The sequence below is a fragment of the Sarcophilus harrisii genome, chromosome 4, assembly GCF_902635505.1.
Source record: "Sarcophilus harrisii chromosome 4, mSarHar1.11, whole genome shotgun sequence".
NCBI lineage: Eukaryota > Metazoa > Chordata > Mammalia > Dasyuromorphia > Dasyuridae > Sarcophilus > Sarcophilus harrisii.
Window position 1 is genome coordinate 354,456,853 of NC_045429.1, and position 15,067 is coordinate 354,471,919.

General features: G+C 36.2%; 1 protein-coding gene across 14 annotated transcripts in view; it reads right to left on the reverse strand.

Moving 5' to 3' along the window:
• Window positions 1–15,067, reverse strand: part of ACACA (acetyl-CoA carboxylase alpha) — a 249,149-nt gene that overhangs the window by 195,405 nt on the left and 38,677 nt on the right. Inside the window, exon 1 of one of the 14 annotated variants that reach the window (XM_031966557.1) lies at window positions 5,644–6,520. The exons of 12 other annotated variants lie outside the window; for them this stretch is intronic. In XM_031966557.1, the coding sequence (XP_031822417.1) occupies window positions 5,644–5,693 (50 nt within the window). In that variant the 5' untranslated portion in view covers window positions 5,694–6,520. Of the gene's footprint in view, window positions 1–3,315; window positions 4,886–5,643; window positions 6,521–15,067 lie in introns of those variants that run through there. One more of the 14 variants, XM_031966556.1, reaches the window with a different exon arrangement.

Genomic DNA, 15,067 nt, shown 5'->3' on the forward strand with positions numbered 1-15,067 from the left:
TATACATACTCATAACTCAAAATCTACATATTCACCAATATATATCCTTACAAAAACTCAACCCTGGCTCCCGGCAATCAGCTAGAACAAATTAGTTCTTTCTCCTGAATTCATTCCTCTACAATTCATATAAACTTGAAAATTATTTTTGCTACAATACTGACTACTCAGTTATAGCTCCTTGACTCTGTATAAGTGGGTGTCAAGAATTAAACAATATTAAATAACAAGAGCTGGAATTTCTATGAAAATAAATAGAGAATTTTATTTCTCACCATAACTCTATTTGGAAGGTATGAGAAGTATTATTATCCTTATTTTAGAGATCAAGAAACTGAAGTACAGCAATATTAAGTCAGATAGCTTGTAAACATCAGAGGCAGAATTCAAATCCAGCAGTTTCCTAATTTCAAATTTAATGCCCTTTCCATTATACCACAGTAAACAGATTTTCAGTTTTCAGAGACCTGCCAAAAAGGGCAAATACAAAATATAAAATAGTTGAATCCTTAAAGTAACAAGTGACAAAATCCACACAACATTTAGAAGTTGTTTCAATGTTTAATAAATAGCAAATAATTCTAGGAAAAATTAGCAAGAGTTCTAGATTTGCAATTAGAAGACCTACATTAAAACCCCAGACCTTTTATCCTTTTATTTGTGTGTGTGTATGCCCACGTGCACAGGTGTATGCGTGTATATACATATGCAAATATAAGCCACTTGTGTACATACTTATGTATTTGACTTTGAAAACCTCATTTTATGGGTTTCATTAGAGGATTGATACAAATGATGTCTGGTGTCCCTTTCTGCTCTAATTCTATCAAACAACATAAATATTATTAAGGGTCCATTGGTATTTACCTAATGGCCTATTGGATACCTTGAACTTTTCCAATGCTGATACAAGCAGCAGTACTAAATATCATTGAGATTTTTTTTTATTTTTTTTATACAAGTTGTTTCAACTTGCACTTGAGTATAATGATCAGAGTAAAATAAACAAACAGATAATACTACTTCTTAAAGCATGCACAAGTTATTTTAGTCAACAGCCATGCCACCATTTTCTCAGATGGGGCATGTCTAAGGCACTAGAAAAATTCACCAGGGTATATGACAACAAAGAGATGAAGAAAGAAAAGGAAAGAGGAAAGGAGGAAGTAAAGGAAGTATTAAGTGCTTACTATGTATCAGACTTGGTGTTAAGCACTTTAGAAATATCTTATTTAATCCTCAAAGCAGCCCTGTGAGATAGGTGCTTCTTCTTCCACCCCAGTGACAAGTAAGAAACTTTTATTCATGCTACTTCCACAATGCCACCTGAATCCATTCCTCCTTTTCTGTGTCAAATGACACCAATCTAGGTCAAGCCCTTATTCTTGCCTAGACTATTATAAGAATCTCCTAACTTATCAGTCTCTGGAGTTCTCCCCTACAGTGTTTCTAGTTCTTAAGTTATAGTTTTGTTTATGTCACTCCCATGCTCAAAAACCTTCTGCAGCTTCTCATAATTCCTCAACATTACATTCAAGATTCCTCTCCATTCCATTCTTCACTCAGCTATTAAAATGATCTTCCTAAAGCATAGATCTGACCATTATCCATATTCCCCTTACCCCCGTCTTCAGTCAATACATTCCATGGGCTTCCTATCACTTCAAGATCAAATAGCAAATCACTTTTCCAGTCAGTCCTCTTACAGTTTACTCACTCCTATACTCTGTGAGCCAGTGACATCAGCCTCCTCTCTGACACTCCATCTTTCTCTGCTCTAGACATTTTCACTATCTCCATACCTACAATTCTCTCAGTAAGGCACTCTGGTATGCATTGGGGATACAAAGAAAAACAAAAAAAAGACACTGATCTCAAGAAGCTCACAGTCTAATGGGCAAGAAAACTGATAAAACTATTTCTACCTCTTGACTTCCCTGGCTTCCTTGAATCTTTTTGCATATCAGTTACTGTTGCTATATACTGCAATTAATGCTAGTTAGTGCCTTTCTTCTGCTTATTATCTTCAATTTAGCCTGTACATAGCTTGTTTATACATAGTTGTTGCCATATTGTCTGCCTATTAGACTGTGAGCTCCATGAGAGCAAAGAGGCTCTTGCTTTCCTTTCTATCTCTAGCACTTAGCACAGTTACAATATGAACTTCTTAAGTGTTCACAAACTGACTGAGCATTCACAATCTAATTGCAATTTACCTTTCTGGTCTTATTTCCTTCTCTATTCAATGTAACAAAATTGTCTCTCAGTAATAACAATATTTGACATTTACATGGCATTTTGTGGCTCACAAAGAGCTTTACAGACATTATCTCATTTGAACTTTGAAAAAAGTATAATAGACATGATTATAACCATTTGGTAGATGAGAACATTGAAGAACATGAAGGTTAAGTGACTTGCCCATGACCATGAAACAGTAATATTAATAACATTTTGAGCCTCAGTGACTAGAAACTGTAAGAGTCAAGAGAGAGTGTTCAAAGCCAGGTAGGTCTCTCACAACATCAAATTTTTCCACACCACAATGACTCTCAGAAAAATGAGACAGGTGGTCAGGGGGTAATGATCTCTAGTAAGGGGGACAAAATTAATAGAGATTTTTTTAATGGGCAACTGGGCAATGTCAAATTCTAGGTCTTTCTTCAGTAGAAGATGCAACTACAAGAGTTTTAACTGACGCTAGCCTGAGTTCCAACAACAGAAATTAGGAAACTTCCAAAGCAAGACACAGATAATCTCATCATATCACTATCAACTGTCACAGCCACCTTTCCAGAGATTCAGACACACAGTTTAGAAGGCTGCAGCAGCTGCACAAAGCAATCACCACAAAAGTACAGCAGCAACCCAAATATAATGGTAGGGCACTGGTGCCTCTCCTTCATTATAGGACTACTTAAGAGATATATGCAAAAGAAGACTGTTTCCTACCCAAACAACCATCCCCAATGAGTACAATTTTATGCCAAAAAGCCAGATCTGGAAGCCACGGTTTACTTTCTATATTGCTACAATGCTAAACATGTTAATAGGTCCTTCTCTCAAATCTATAGATATTCTAATTTTTCTATGAAGTCAAGAGCAGATTCTCTAGATATATTTGATTGTTTTTAAGCTTTATTTTCTCTTAAATAGACTTCATACTCTCCATTAAGTTATTGGGCTCAATGTCTGATTCAATCTAATCCCAGTTCAAGGATCAGCTATCATTAGCCAAAAAACTGCTGGGTTTTTTTTTTTTTTAACATATTATTAACAAACAAACAAACAAACAAAAAGCAACTGAGACCTTACCTTTGGAGCATGTGATACCTCATTTCTTTATTTTCCTCTGCAGAATCCTCCATATCAGTCTAGAAAAAGGCTGGCAGATTTTTCTTCAGGTTTCTGTCTTGTAAACACAAGCTGCAGCTCCCCCTCCCTCCTGTCAGAGCTGCTTAAAACCCAGTAGGACAGAGATCATGCATGTCCTGCCTCTCTCCTGGTCCTCTACTGGCCAGGCTGTAGTACCAGTACTTGTAGATTGCTTCCAATAACAGCTTTTAAGGCTTTGTCCCTTATTCTGGCATTTCCCCACTTCTTTCCTCTTAGCCTATTCCCCCAAATATTTGACTTACACAAGAGTTAGTCGACTTCCCAAAGGGATTGATAGGGGTGGAGAGAAAATATAAAAGATTATGTAACTGGAAAGCAGGGCTGACAGCTCTATTCTTGCTGCAACAGACATATCTCAGCAGCGGTCACTTTCCCCTAACAGCCACCAGAGCAAACCTCCAAAGCTTCCACTAGCTGCCAAGAGCATATGACAGGCATGAACCCAGGGAAAGAAAGAGGTAAGACAAAGTTTAAAAGGGCAAGAAACCAATCAGAGCAAATAAGAGCATCCAGAAACCCATAGAAAGGTCAGCACATACTAAGCAGGTAATATTAGAGGGGGAAAAGGACTCTCAAAGTCCATGCACAACTACAACAGTAGGTCAGAGATAACAATGAACCACTCAAAGACTACATACTTTTGAGCAAGACAAACAAATGCTAAACCAGTGCAGATTCCTCTATCTAGGGACAAACACCTACAGGAGAATTTTTTCAAGAACTACTGTCATAAGCTAAGATCCTGGGGGTAGAAATACAACTGAAACCAGTAAAAATGAGATGTAAAGTAACTGAAATAGATGGTACTATAGGAGCAATTCAGGAGGAAAAGAAACCCCGGGGACATACTTCAGAGAAACAGACCCAAACTAGCTTAAACAGGGAGGACTCTTATCTGGAAACATAGCTGGAAAAGGCACATGGTTAGGTAGCTGGAACAGGCTACGTATAAAGCCTAGAGAATCCATTCTGATAAATGGACAAAGCAAAGAACCATATAGCAAAGGGAGAACTGCCCTAAAAAGAAATCCTTTATCTGTCAAATATCACAAACAGAAGCTTGAGAGAGGCAGCGCCACCTCGTGTTGGAAGAAAAACAAAAGGTCCTGGCCACTACCCATACCCATGGTTATGCCATCATTTGCTGGTTATTCCTAAGTCAATTCATCAGAGTCAACTTTGCCACGCCATCTCTTTCCCTGTACTATCAGACTGCTCAGAAAAACCATCCATCTTTAAAAACACTTAAAAAATGCAATTTCTTGTTGAAAAGATACTAATGCTCTGTGCTTTCACAGTATTACAACAGACCTAGTACAAATGAGATCAGGAATAGATAAAAGTTATCATTTTAGGTTTAAAAAAAAAAGACACTCAAAAGACCTGGTGTTGCCCACTCCTCCACAATCAACAGACAAACAAAGAGGTAGATCCCTGGCATCTCATACTATTTCTGTCTGCCACTTTGCAACATTCATTTATTCATTCAAGAAATTTATTAAGCATGTATTATGTGCAAAGCATTGTGCTCAGACCCTGAGAAAGATTAAAAAATGACAGCACTTCACAATGCCTGTCAAGTCAAGTCAAATTTCCTTCCTCCCTACATATATCTGAGAAGAACTAGTCTAGCAAGTAAAAATGGCCTGCCTCCACTCCCTCCCCACTTCCACTTCATGTCTCTCTACAGCACAGGTCAGGCCGCCAAGGATACAGTTCTAGGGCCTTTGTTAAGGACAGTTTGTGGTCTGACCCAGCAACAGCCTCACCTCATCTCCCCTCATATCTCTATCTCTCTCTCTCTCTCTCTCTCTCTCTCTCTCTCTCTCTCACACACACACACACACACACACACACACACACACACACACACAGAGTCCTATGTGTCTCCCCCAGTGTAAACAGTGTATTAAAATAAAATCATTCCTTGTCTTTGTTACATTGAGTTCAACATCCTGGAAGCCAATGAAGAACTGGTTGCAGAACAAAAGTAGGTCATTTTGCACATCAGGAAATCCACTCATGAATCCACACACACAGAGTACTGCTGTTACCCTCTCCCTTGCTTTTAAAAACATGCTCATTCTAAGGCAAAAGAACAGCTCTGTCTACCAAGAAGCCCAAACACAAAGCCAAAGTCTCTTCTCGTTTGCAATCCGTGACAACAGGACACAGGAAATACAGTGAGTCTCCAGGTTCACAGGTACCCCGTTCTTTTCCATGATGAACAGATGGGCAAACACATACCTGATACCAATTCCAGCTAAGAGCCCACACTGATCCCAGCATTGTAACATGCCAAGCACCAAGGATGACGTAGCAGTTTATCCCAAAGACAGTGATGCATTCGCTGGTTTGGTTGCAATGCAGTCTGAAATATACTGCAGCGCGCACGCACACACACACACACACACACACACACACACACACACACAGAGTTTTCTTGTACATTAGGCTTTTTAGAAGCAGCAAGGAAACTCAGATTATACTTCTTGCAATGGCTCCCTTAAATCCACAGAATTTCAGTGGGAAACTAAGCACAAAAACAGACACTGCCCTTTCAACATCATCTGGCTGTCTTGTCCCTCAGTCATAATATAAGAGAGAAAAACATGGGCACAAAAATAAACGGAAAAAAAAGGACCAAAACACAAAGTCAATACATGCTCTTGTCCTCATCCTCCTTATCTATAAAAGAGAATATAATGTATTGCCCACCCTTCAAGAGATGTAACACTTGGTCAAACACTCAAATATAAGATGCTTATATACAATCATTGGAATGAAGGTTACTTCCTGTCAGACAATTATAAATCATTATTCCACTATTTAATTACTGGAATTCACCCCCATCTGAAGATGCCAAATCTACATTCCTTTGTACTGCTGTTATATATTAATTACTAAATATTAAAAGCACAATAAAAGGTTTTAATTCTGTCAAAGAGTTTTGCAGATATCATGTATGTTAATTTATGAGGGGGAAAAGGGAACAGAAGTATGATGAGGGACTGTAAACTTTTAAGTTTAAACTGCATATTGAGTCTAGACAGGCTATCAGATAAAAGGCATTGGAATGGAATTTAGGAACTGAAATTTTCCTGATTCTAGACCCTACATGCCATACAAAAGGCCACCTTGCTGTCATTTATTATTATTATTTTTTTTTTTTTGCTAAGGCAATAGGGGTTAAGTGACTTGCCCAGGGTCACTCTGCTAGAAAAGCTAGAAAGTTTTAAGTGTCTGAGACCAAATTTGAACTCAGGTCCTCCTGATTTTAGGGCGGGTGTTCTATCCCCTGCACCATCTAGCTTACCCAGCCTGGCAGTCATTTTCAAGACTGTTCTTTCCTGGTTCTGCTTGTATGTGACCACTCCTACAGAGTCTCCTTTCCATCTCTTAGAATCCCAAGACTTCCTCCTACAAAAAAGCCCTTCCTGATCCAGCTCCCCCCTCCCCAGGTGCTAGCTAGAACCTTCCTGGGGAAAGTTATCCTGTAGCATATATTTTGCAGATATAATGGGCAATTCTACCATTGTTAATTGCAGAACAGATGATAATCTATATTTCCTCTTCATCAAGCATTTTCTACATCAATGAAGTAATAGATATGTTCCAAAAATAGACATGCATATATGTATTATGTATTGCCCACCCTTCTGGGTGTATATGCAGATACATACACACACACACATTGTACATACATATTTCCCAATGGGATGCAAGTTCTCTAAGTTCATTTCTGTAGGTACTAAGTGAATGATTATTGCCTGCCTTTTTTGCTGAATCATAATCTGTAACCCTTCCACAAACTGTGCCAGGTATGGCCCATAACTGTCCTCAGCCACTTTCTCTGCCCTCTACAGTGTCTCTCAGTGATCTCTTCAGATTCCATGGGCATGACTATCCATCTATATAAACTAATAACTAATCTACATCCAGCCCAGCTCTCCTATGTCTCCTGAACCCCAACTCTACATCATCAACTCCCTGCTATATATCTCAACCTATCTGATCCATAAGTATTATTTATACACATACACACACACACACACACACACACACACACACACACAAAATCAATGGAACAAAGCAAAGTATTTTCACTTTTTTTTTTTTTTGGTTTGGTTACTTTTTTCTCTTCATATCTTTTTTTACATCTTGATCTGATTTTTCCTGCACAGCATGACAAATATGGAAATATTTAGAAGAATTACACATGTTTAATCTATATTAAATTGCCTGCTGTCTATGGGATGGGATAGAAGAGAAAGGGAGAAAAATTTGGAACATATGGTTTTTGCAAACATAAATGTTGAAAACTATATTTGAATATGTTTGGAAAAATAAAAATCTATTAAAAATTAGCTTTGCTATTCCTCTGTATTTGTCTTTCAAAGTTACCAACATCTTTCCAATCACTACGGTTGGTTCAGAACTTTAGGTCATGCCTGATGGTTCTCCTTCCTTTGCCCCTTTATCAAAGGGACAAAGACTTCATGTATTTCTTCTACTTTTTAGATATATATAGTCCAAAGGTCATGGAAAAGTAAGGGAGAAGACAATTACAGAGCCAAGCCCATGAAACTAGAAAAATCTATATTATAGTTTACTGCTAATAACCAAGTCTTAAACAAAAATGCACCATTACTTTGGATTATAATATATATTATATAATTATATAATAAACATAATATAATATATATAACATATAATATAATAATAATATATAATTTTTTATATATTAGGAGAAGAAATACATGATATACTATAATACATTGTACTAAAAGTCATGAGAACTGAATTCCTGTCCCAGCTACACCTTCAGATTTCTCATCTGTAAATCAAGGAATCTGAACTAAAAGATCTCTTTAAGTTTTTAATTACACCTTGACCATATCCTAATTAGAACTCAATTTTACTGTAGCAAATTGCCATACACTGGCTAATCCAATGGCACAGCTTCTAATTTCGGCACAGGAAGAGGATGAATAGAAAGTGAGAAAATATTTTTCCAGCCTAAGAAAATTTAAGAGCTAGGCAAGAGAAATCTGTAGATTTCTGCTGTAGAAGATCTGAGGAAGTTAAGTCCAGAGCCCACAGATACAGCAGTAGCCAAAGCAATTACAGCTTTAGAAGCTCTCAGCCCAGAGACAGTGAGTTGAGTTGTTCGAATGCTCAGAGATTACAGATCCTTCGCTAGCACTGAGTACAGCTGGTACTGATTGGCAACTCGACTACACATACACAGTTCCAGGTTACAGTTTCAGAGTGGAGAGGAGCATTGGTAGTTGTTACAAGGGAGCAAAGTCATAGTATCAAAATCTAAAGGAGCACTAGCATGCAGCTGCAGGAGAGCAGGTTCACTTCCTTGGTAAAAACCAGAGGGCAAAACGAAAGCAATAACTATATCCCTTCCAGGATATCGCACTACCTTGAAAACACCAAAAAGATGCAAAGAGAAAGGGGAGAAGAGAAAGGAAGGGGAGGAGAGGGGAGAGAAGGGAGAAAGAGAGACAGAGAGAGAAAAAGAAAGGATAATGGAATGAAGAGAAATACACAAGTTAGTAATCATAAAAGCGAATGTGAATGAGATGGGCTTTGCCATAAAACAGTAACAGAGGGACAGCTAGATGGCACAGTGGATAGAGCACCAGCCCTGAAGTCAGGACTTGAGTTCAGATGTGATCTCAGACACAAGCATTTCCTAGCTCTGTGATTCTGGGCAAGTCAGTTAACCCCAATTGCCTCAGCAAAAACAAAACAAAACAACAACAATAATGACAACAACAACAACAAAGTAGCAGATAACGGAATGAATAAAAAAAATCAAAATATAATAATGTTGTTTACAAGAAACAGAAAGACACAGTGTTAAAATAAAGGGCGGGAGCAGAATTATAATATGTTTCAGCTGAAGTAAAAAAAAGCATGATCTCAGAAAGGCAAAAGCAAAAATTGACCTAATTAAAAGAGATAATCAACAAAATTACATTTTGCTAAAAGGTACCATGGACAATAATTTAATAAGAAAAAATTTTACATAAGTTTCTCTGATAAAAACCTCATTCCTCAAATTTATACTGAATATAGAATGGAATCAAATTTCTCAATAAATGGTCAAAGGCTATATTTTTTTTTATTTAAAGCTTTTTATTTTCAAAATATATACATGGCCAATTTTCAGCATTTACCCTTACAAAACCTTGTGTTCTAATTTTTCCCTTCCTTTTCCCTACCCATCCCTGAGACAACACATGATCCAATGTTAAACATGTACAAATCTTCTATACATATTTTCATAAATATCATGCTGCACAAGAAAAATCAAATCAAAAAGGAAAAAAATAAGAAAAAAAATGCAAGCAAATGACAACAAAAAGTGAAAATATTATTTTGTGTCAGTTCCCACACTATACCTCTGGGTATATACGTGGCTCTCTTCATCGCAAGATCATTGGAACTAGTCTGAATCATCTCATTGAAGAGAGCCATGTCCATCAGAACTTATCATATAATCTTGCTGTTGCCAAAAAAAAAAAAAAAAAAGTTTCTAGTAAAGCCAGGCCATGGAGCAAAGCCCCAGAATTAAAATTGCAAAGATCAGTAAACTAAAGATGACAGAAGCAAGTAACAAAATTTCTTGAAAATCTATAAGAAACTAAAAAAGAAGAGAGTAACTCCAAATAACTACAAGGAGAGAGTCAAAGGGAAAAAAATGGAATAATCCCAAAGACTACACTAATAGTAAGAAGAAATGAAGCAAGTGCTTTAAATGAAATGAAATAAAAGCTCCTGAAGAAAAAAAACTGGAAGGAAAATAACTTATAAGACAAAATGGTAAATTATATCCAACTAAGAGATTCCTTAAAAACCAATATAGACAAAAACATGGGAGAGCAAGAAACAATAGTGAATACTCTACCAAAATTGTTTAGAGACAAATAGTCTAACCACCTCTATCAGTGAAGGATAAAACAAGAAAGGCAAATTATGAACTAATATCATTAATGAATATCAATTCAAAAATTTTAAACAAAATTCTATCAAAAAGGCTACAATTTATCCAAGAAATCGTTCATCATGATCAAGTTGCATTTATACCAGGGGTGAAAGGATAGTTCAACATCAGGAAACAATCAACATAATAAATCATATTAAAAACCAAAACATCCAAAACTGTACAAGTACCGTAATAGATTGCAGAAAAAGACACGTGGAACTGGTTTTTTAATTATCATAAAAAAATTCTTTATATAAAACGAAAAGCAAGTATCATATACATTGGGGACACACGAGAACCTTTTCCAATAAATATGAGAGTAAAGTAAGTACAACCTACTCTGGAAATTATAACAGAAATAAGAAAAGAAAAAAAAACCTAAAGGTATAAAGATAAGTTTTGAAAAGGAGAAAAAACTATCTCTATTTGCTGATATTATGATATATTTGGAAATTTGAGAAAATCTGCAAAGGTACTAATTAAGACAAGTTTCAAAAAAATTGCAAGTTACAAAGTAAACCCTCAAAAACCAAATCCATTCCTATATAATATTAGCAAAACCCTAGAGGCAATAATATATTGGGAAAATCTCATTCCAAATAACTTAAAAAAAAAAAATGCACAAAGAATCTGGTGATAAATCTTAGAATGAATATTTTAAAAGGCAAAAAGATAAAAGGCTTGCAACCTCTGTAAAGCTGAGGGGAAAAATAGACTTAATAGAACAAAGGAGTAGAAAGAATTTCAAATAAAAAAGCCAGAGCTGCTTTACCCCCAGAAAGGTAAAAAGAGATGATTTCAGGGAATGTTTTGGAGGTTGACCTATGGCAGAGTGTTCAAATCTAGCCACAGACCCTGACTAGATACACAACTCTGGGCAAGTCACTTCCACTTTGTCTATCTCAGTCTCCTCAACTATAAAATGGAGAATCACATCCAACTCACCAATGGTTGTGAAAATCAAAGGAGGTAATATAAAGCATTTAGCATATTTATTTAGTACATGCCAGGCACATAGGAGATGCTTATAAATGCTTACATCCTTCCTTCACAAGGAATCTGAAATGCAAAAACAAGAGCCCAGCAAAGCCTAGAAAGATCAATTTATTCAAGCAATTCAGAGAAAATGAAAGAGGACACAGTGCTAACATTCTAACAAGGAGAAAAGAAACAAGTATACCTGTGGAATCTTTTAATGTCTTCATAGAGTACTGAGGTATTTTTAAAAAATTAAAAGGGTACTACTAGTACAATGATTCTGTTCTGAGAGTAGTAAGAGGAAAAAGAAAGGAAAAAGGAAAAGGAGGATTTTTTTTTTTTTTAAGTAGGAAGAAAGGGAGTGGTAAATCTATTTCTCATCACTAGGGTACATTAGAATAGACAAGCATGGAGAATGGGGGAATGGGCACCAGACAAACCTCAACCTATCTGAAAAAGACAAAGGATAGCTGAACACAAAAATACTCAACATTTTGGTATAGAAAGAAATCAAATTCAACTAAGGTCCAATCCAGTGTTATAGTGTTTCATCACCAAGTGCCTTTTGGACATTTCCATCCCTTAACTTTTTCTAATACTTGATATTTCATCAGGAAAAAAATTGGTGGAACAGCAATACAAGGCCATATCCTTTATAGCCAGGATTCTAAAATTCTCTGTGACCAATCATCCAGAAAGATATATCTGTTAATCTTTTTTTTCTTTATTAAACTTTTTATTTTCAAAATATATGCATAGTTTTCAACATCCACCCTTACAAAACTTTGTATTCCAAATTTGTTTCTCCCTCTCTTCCCCCCTACCTCCTCCCTTACACTGTAAGTAATCCGATACATGTCAAAACATCTGCAATTCTTTTACACTTACTTGCATAATTATTATGCTGTACAAGAAAAATCAGGTCAAAAAGGAAAAAAAAAATTGGCAATTTTCTAAAGTAAAACAAAAAATAGCATTGTCAATGGCAAAACTAAACAAGACATCCCCAAAATACTCAAGGAAATAAATCCTTTAAAAAACAGAATAGACCAAATGTTAAGAGGTACAAAAATTCACTGAAGAAAACTTTAAAAAGCAGAACTAACCAAATGGAAAAGGAGATACAAAATGTCACTGAAGAAAATAATTCCTTAAAAATTAGGATTGGGCAGGCGGATTCTAATGAATGAGCTATCAAGAAACAATATTAAAAGAATGAAAAATGAGAAAAAAATGTTAAGTCTCTCATTGGAAAAACAAGTGATCTGAAAAAGATACAAGATAATTAAACTACCTAAAAGCCATGATCAAAAAAAGAATATAAACATTTTTATATATTTATATATTTATATTATATAACTAAAAGGTAAAACAGAAATCCATGGACCATGGGGAAGCTAAGTGGCGCTGTGGTTGGAGCACCAGCCCTGAAGTCAGGAGGACAGGAGTTCACATCTGACCTCAGACACTTAACACTTCCTAGCTATGTGATCCTGGGCAAGTCACTTAACCCCAATTGCCTCAGGGGGAAAAAAATAATCCATTGACCACATCCTGAAAAAGATTTCAAAATGAAAATTCCCCAGGAATATCATAGTCAAATTCCAAAGCCCCCAAATTAAGGAGAAAATACTGCAAACAGTTCAATTATCACAATTCAAATATTATTAAATCACAGTCAGGATAACAAAAGATTTAGCAGCTTCTATATTAACAGATCAAACGGCATGGAATGTGATATTCCAGAGGGCTAAGATTACAAGAATCACCTCCCCAAGAAAATAGAGTATAATCCCTCAGGGGGGGAAAAATTGACATTCTCTGAGAACCTTAAAGAATTCATAATAAAAAGACCAGAGCTAAAAAGAAAATCTGACTTTCAAATACAATACTCAAAAAAAAAAGCATAAAAAGGTAAACAGGAAAGAGAAATTCAAAAGAGATTCAATAAGATTAAACTATTTCATTTCTACATGAGAAGAAGATATTTAAAGCTCTTAAAAACTACCATTATTAGGACTGTTAGAAGTCTACATAGAGGGCATGGATAAAATTAAATTTAAATAAAATTGCAGGATAAGAAAAAGTAATGCACTGGAAGAAGCAGAAAGGGAGAGGCAGAACAATCTCTTATAAACAAGAGGCACAAAAGAGCTTTTACAGAGAAGAGAAGAAAGGTAGGTTAAGGGGGGAACTCTTGGGCATTACTTTCATAAGAAGTGGCTCAAAGAGAAAATAACATAAGACATTCCTCTTTCCTTTTTTGATCAGATTTACTAATGGTTTGTTTATTTTGTTAGTTTTTTCATAGAACCAACTCTTAGTTTTATTAATTAATTCAATAGTTTTTTTTTTACTTTCAATTTTAGTGATCTCTCCTTTTATTTCTAGAATTTCAAGTTTAGTGTTTGATAGTGGTTTTTTAATTTGGTCTTCTCTTTCTCTATTTTATGCAAGTAGGCCTCTAGAGATATGAAATTTCCCCTTATTACCGCTTTGGCTGCATCCCACACATTTTGGCATGATGTCTCATTATTGTCGTTTTCTTGGGTGAAGTTAGTAATTATGTCTATGATTTGCTGTTTCACCCAATCATTCTTTAGTATGAGATTATTTAGTTTCCAATTATTTTTTGGTCTACTTTCCCCTGGCTTTTTGTTGAATGTAATTTTCATTGCATCGTGGTCTGAAAAGGATGCATTTACTATTTCTGCCTTACTGCATTTGAGTTTGAGGTTTTTATGTCCTAATATATGTTCAATTTTTGTATAGATTCTATAAGACATTCAATTGGGTACAGGAATCTATCTTATCCTCCAGAAATACAGCAGTAGAAGGGGCCTGAAGAGTAGGGGAGAACAAAGGTGATGGAACTGAGGGCAGATACAGGAAGGCAATTATTAGAAGCAAGACATTTTTGAGGACTGTGAGAAACAATTATGTTCCTATTATGGAGGAAGCCGGAATTTTGGAACCAGAAGCAATTTAGAGCCACAAAGTAACTCCTGAACCTGGCTGAAACTAGATAAAACTGGACAAAACTTGTTCAGCATTACAGAAAAGCTGAAAGTATGACAAGGGTCATAGCTTGGCTTAGGCAGGGGTCCTCAAACTATGGCCTGAGGGCCAGATGCGGCAGCTGAGGATGATTATCCCCCTCACCCATGGCTATGAAGTTTCTTTATTCAAAGGCCCACAAAACAAAGTTTTTGTTTTTATTATAGTCCAGCCCTCCAACAGTCTGAGGGACAGTGAACTGGCCCCCTATTTAAAAAGTTTGAGAAACCCTGCTTAGAGTATGCATGCTTAATGGCTTCAAAAATATTAACTTCACCCCAGGAGGAGCTAAGACTCATCTTAATGGTCCTGCAATGTATGCAGTGGAAGGGGGGTACATATTAAGGGGTATAAGTTGTTGGAGGATAGGGAACGAATGCTGACCTCATCTCCCTAGCCACTGGGGAAATGAAGACTGGAAATGGGTCCTGGATCGGGGATAAAAGGCTGATCTTGCTCTGGAAAAATGTGTAAGCTCATCTTCACTTCAGCATTTGCTTCTTGCAGGAACTTAGGATGAGTGAAGCAGTATAAACGTTTATTCAGTTACTGCAAGAAACAAATGACTTGTTTGTTCATTTACCCTTCATTTGATGTCCAAAATTGTTTCTAACAGGATGGACAAGGAGAAAG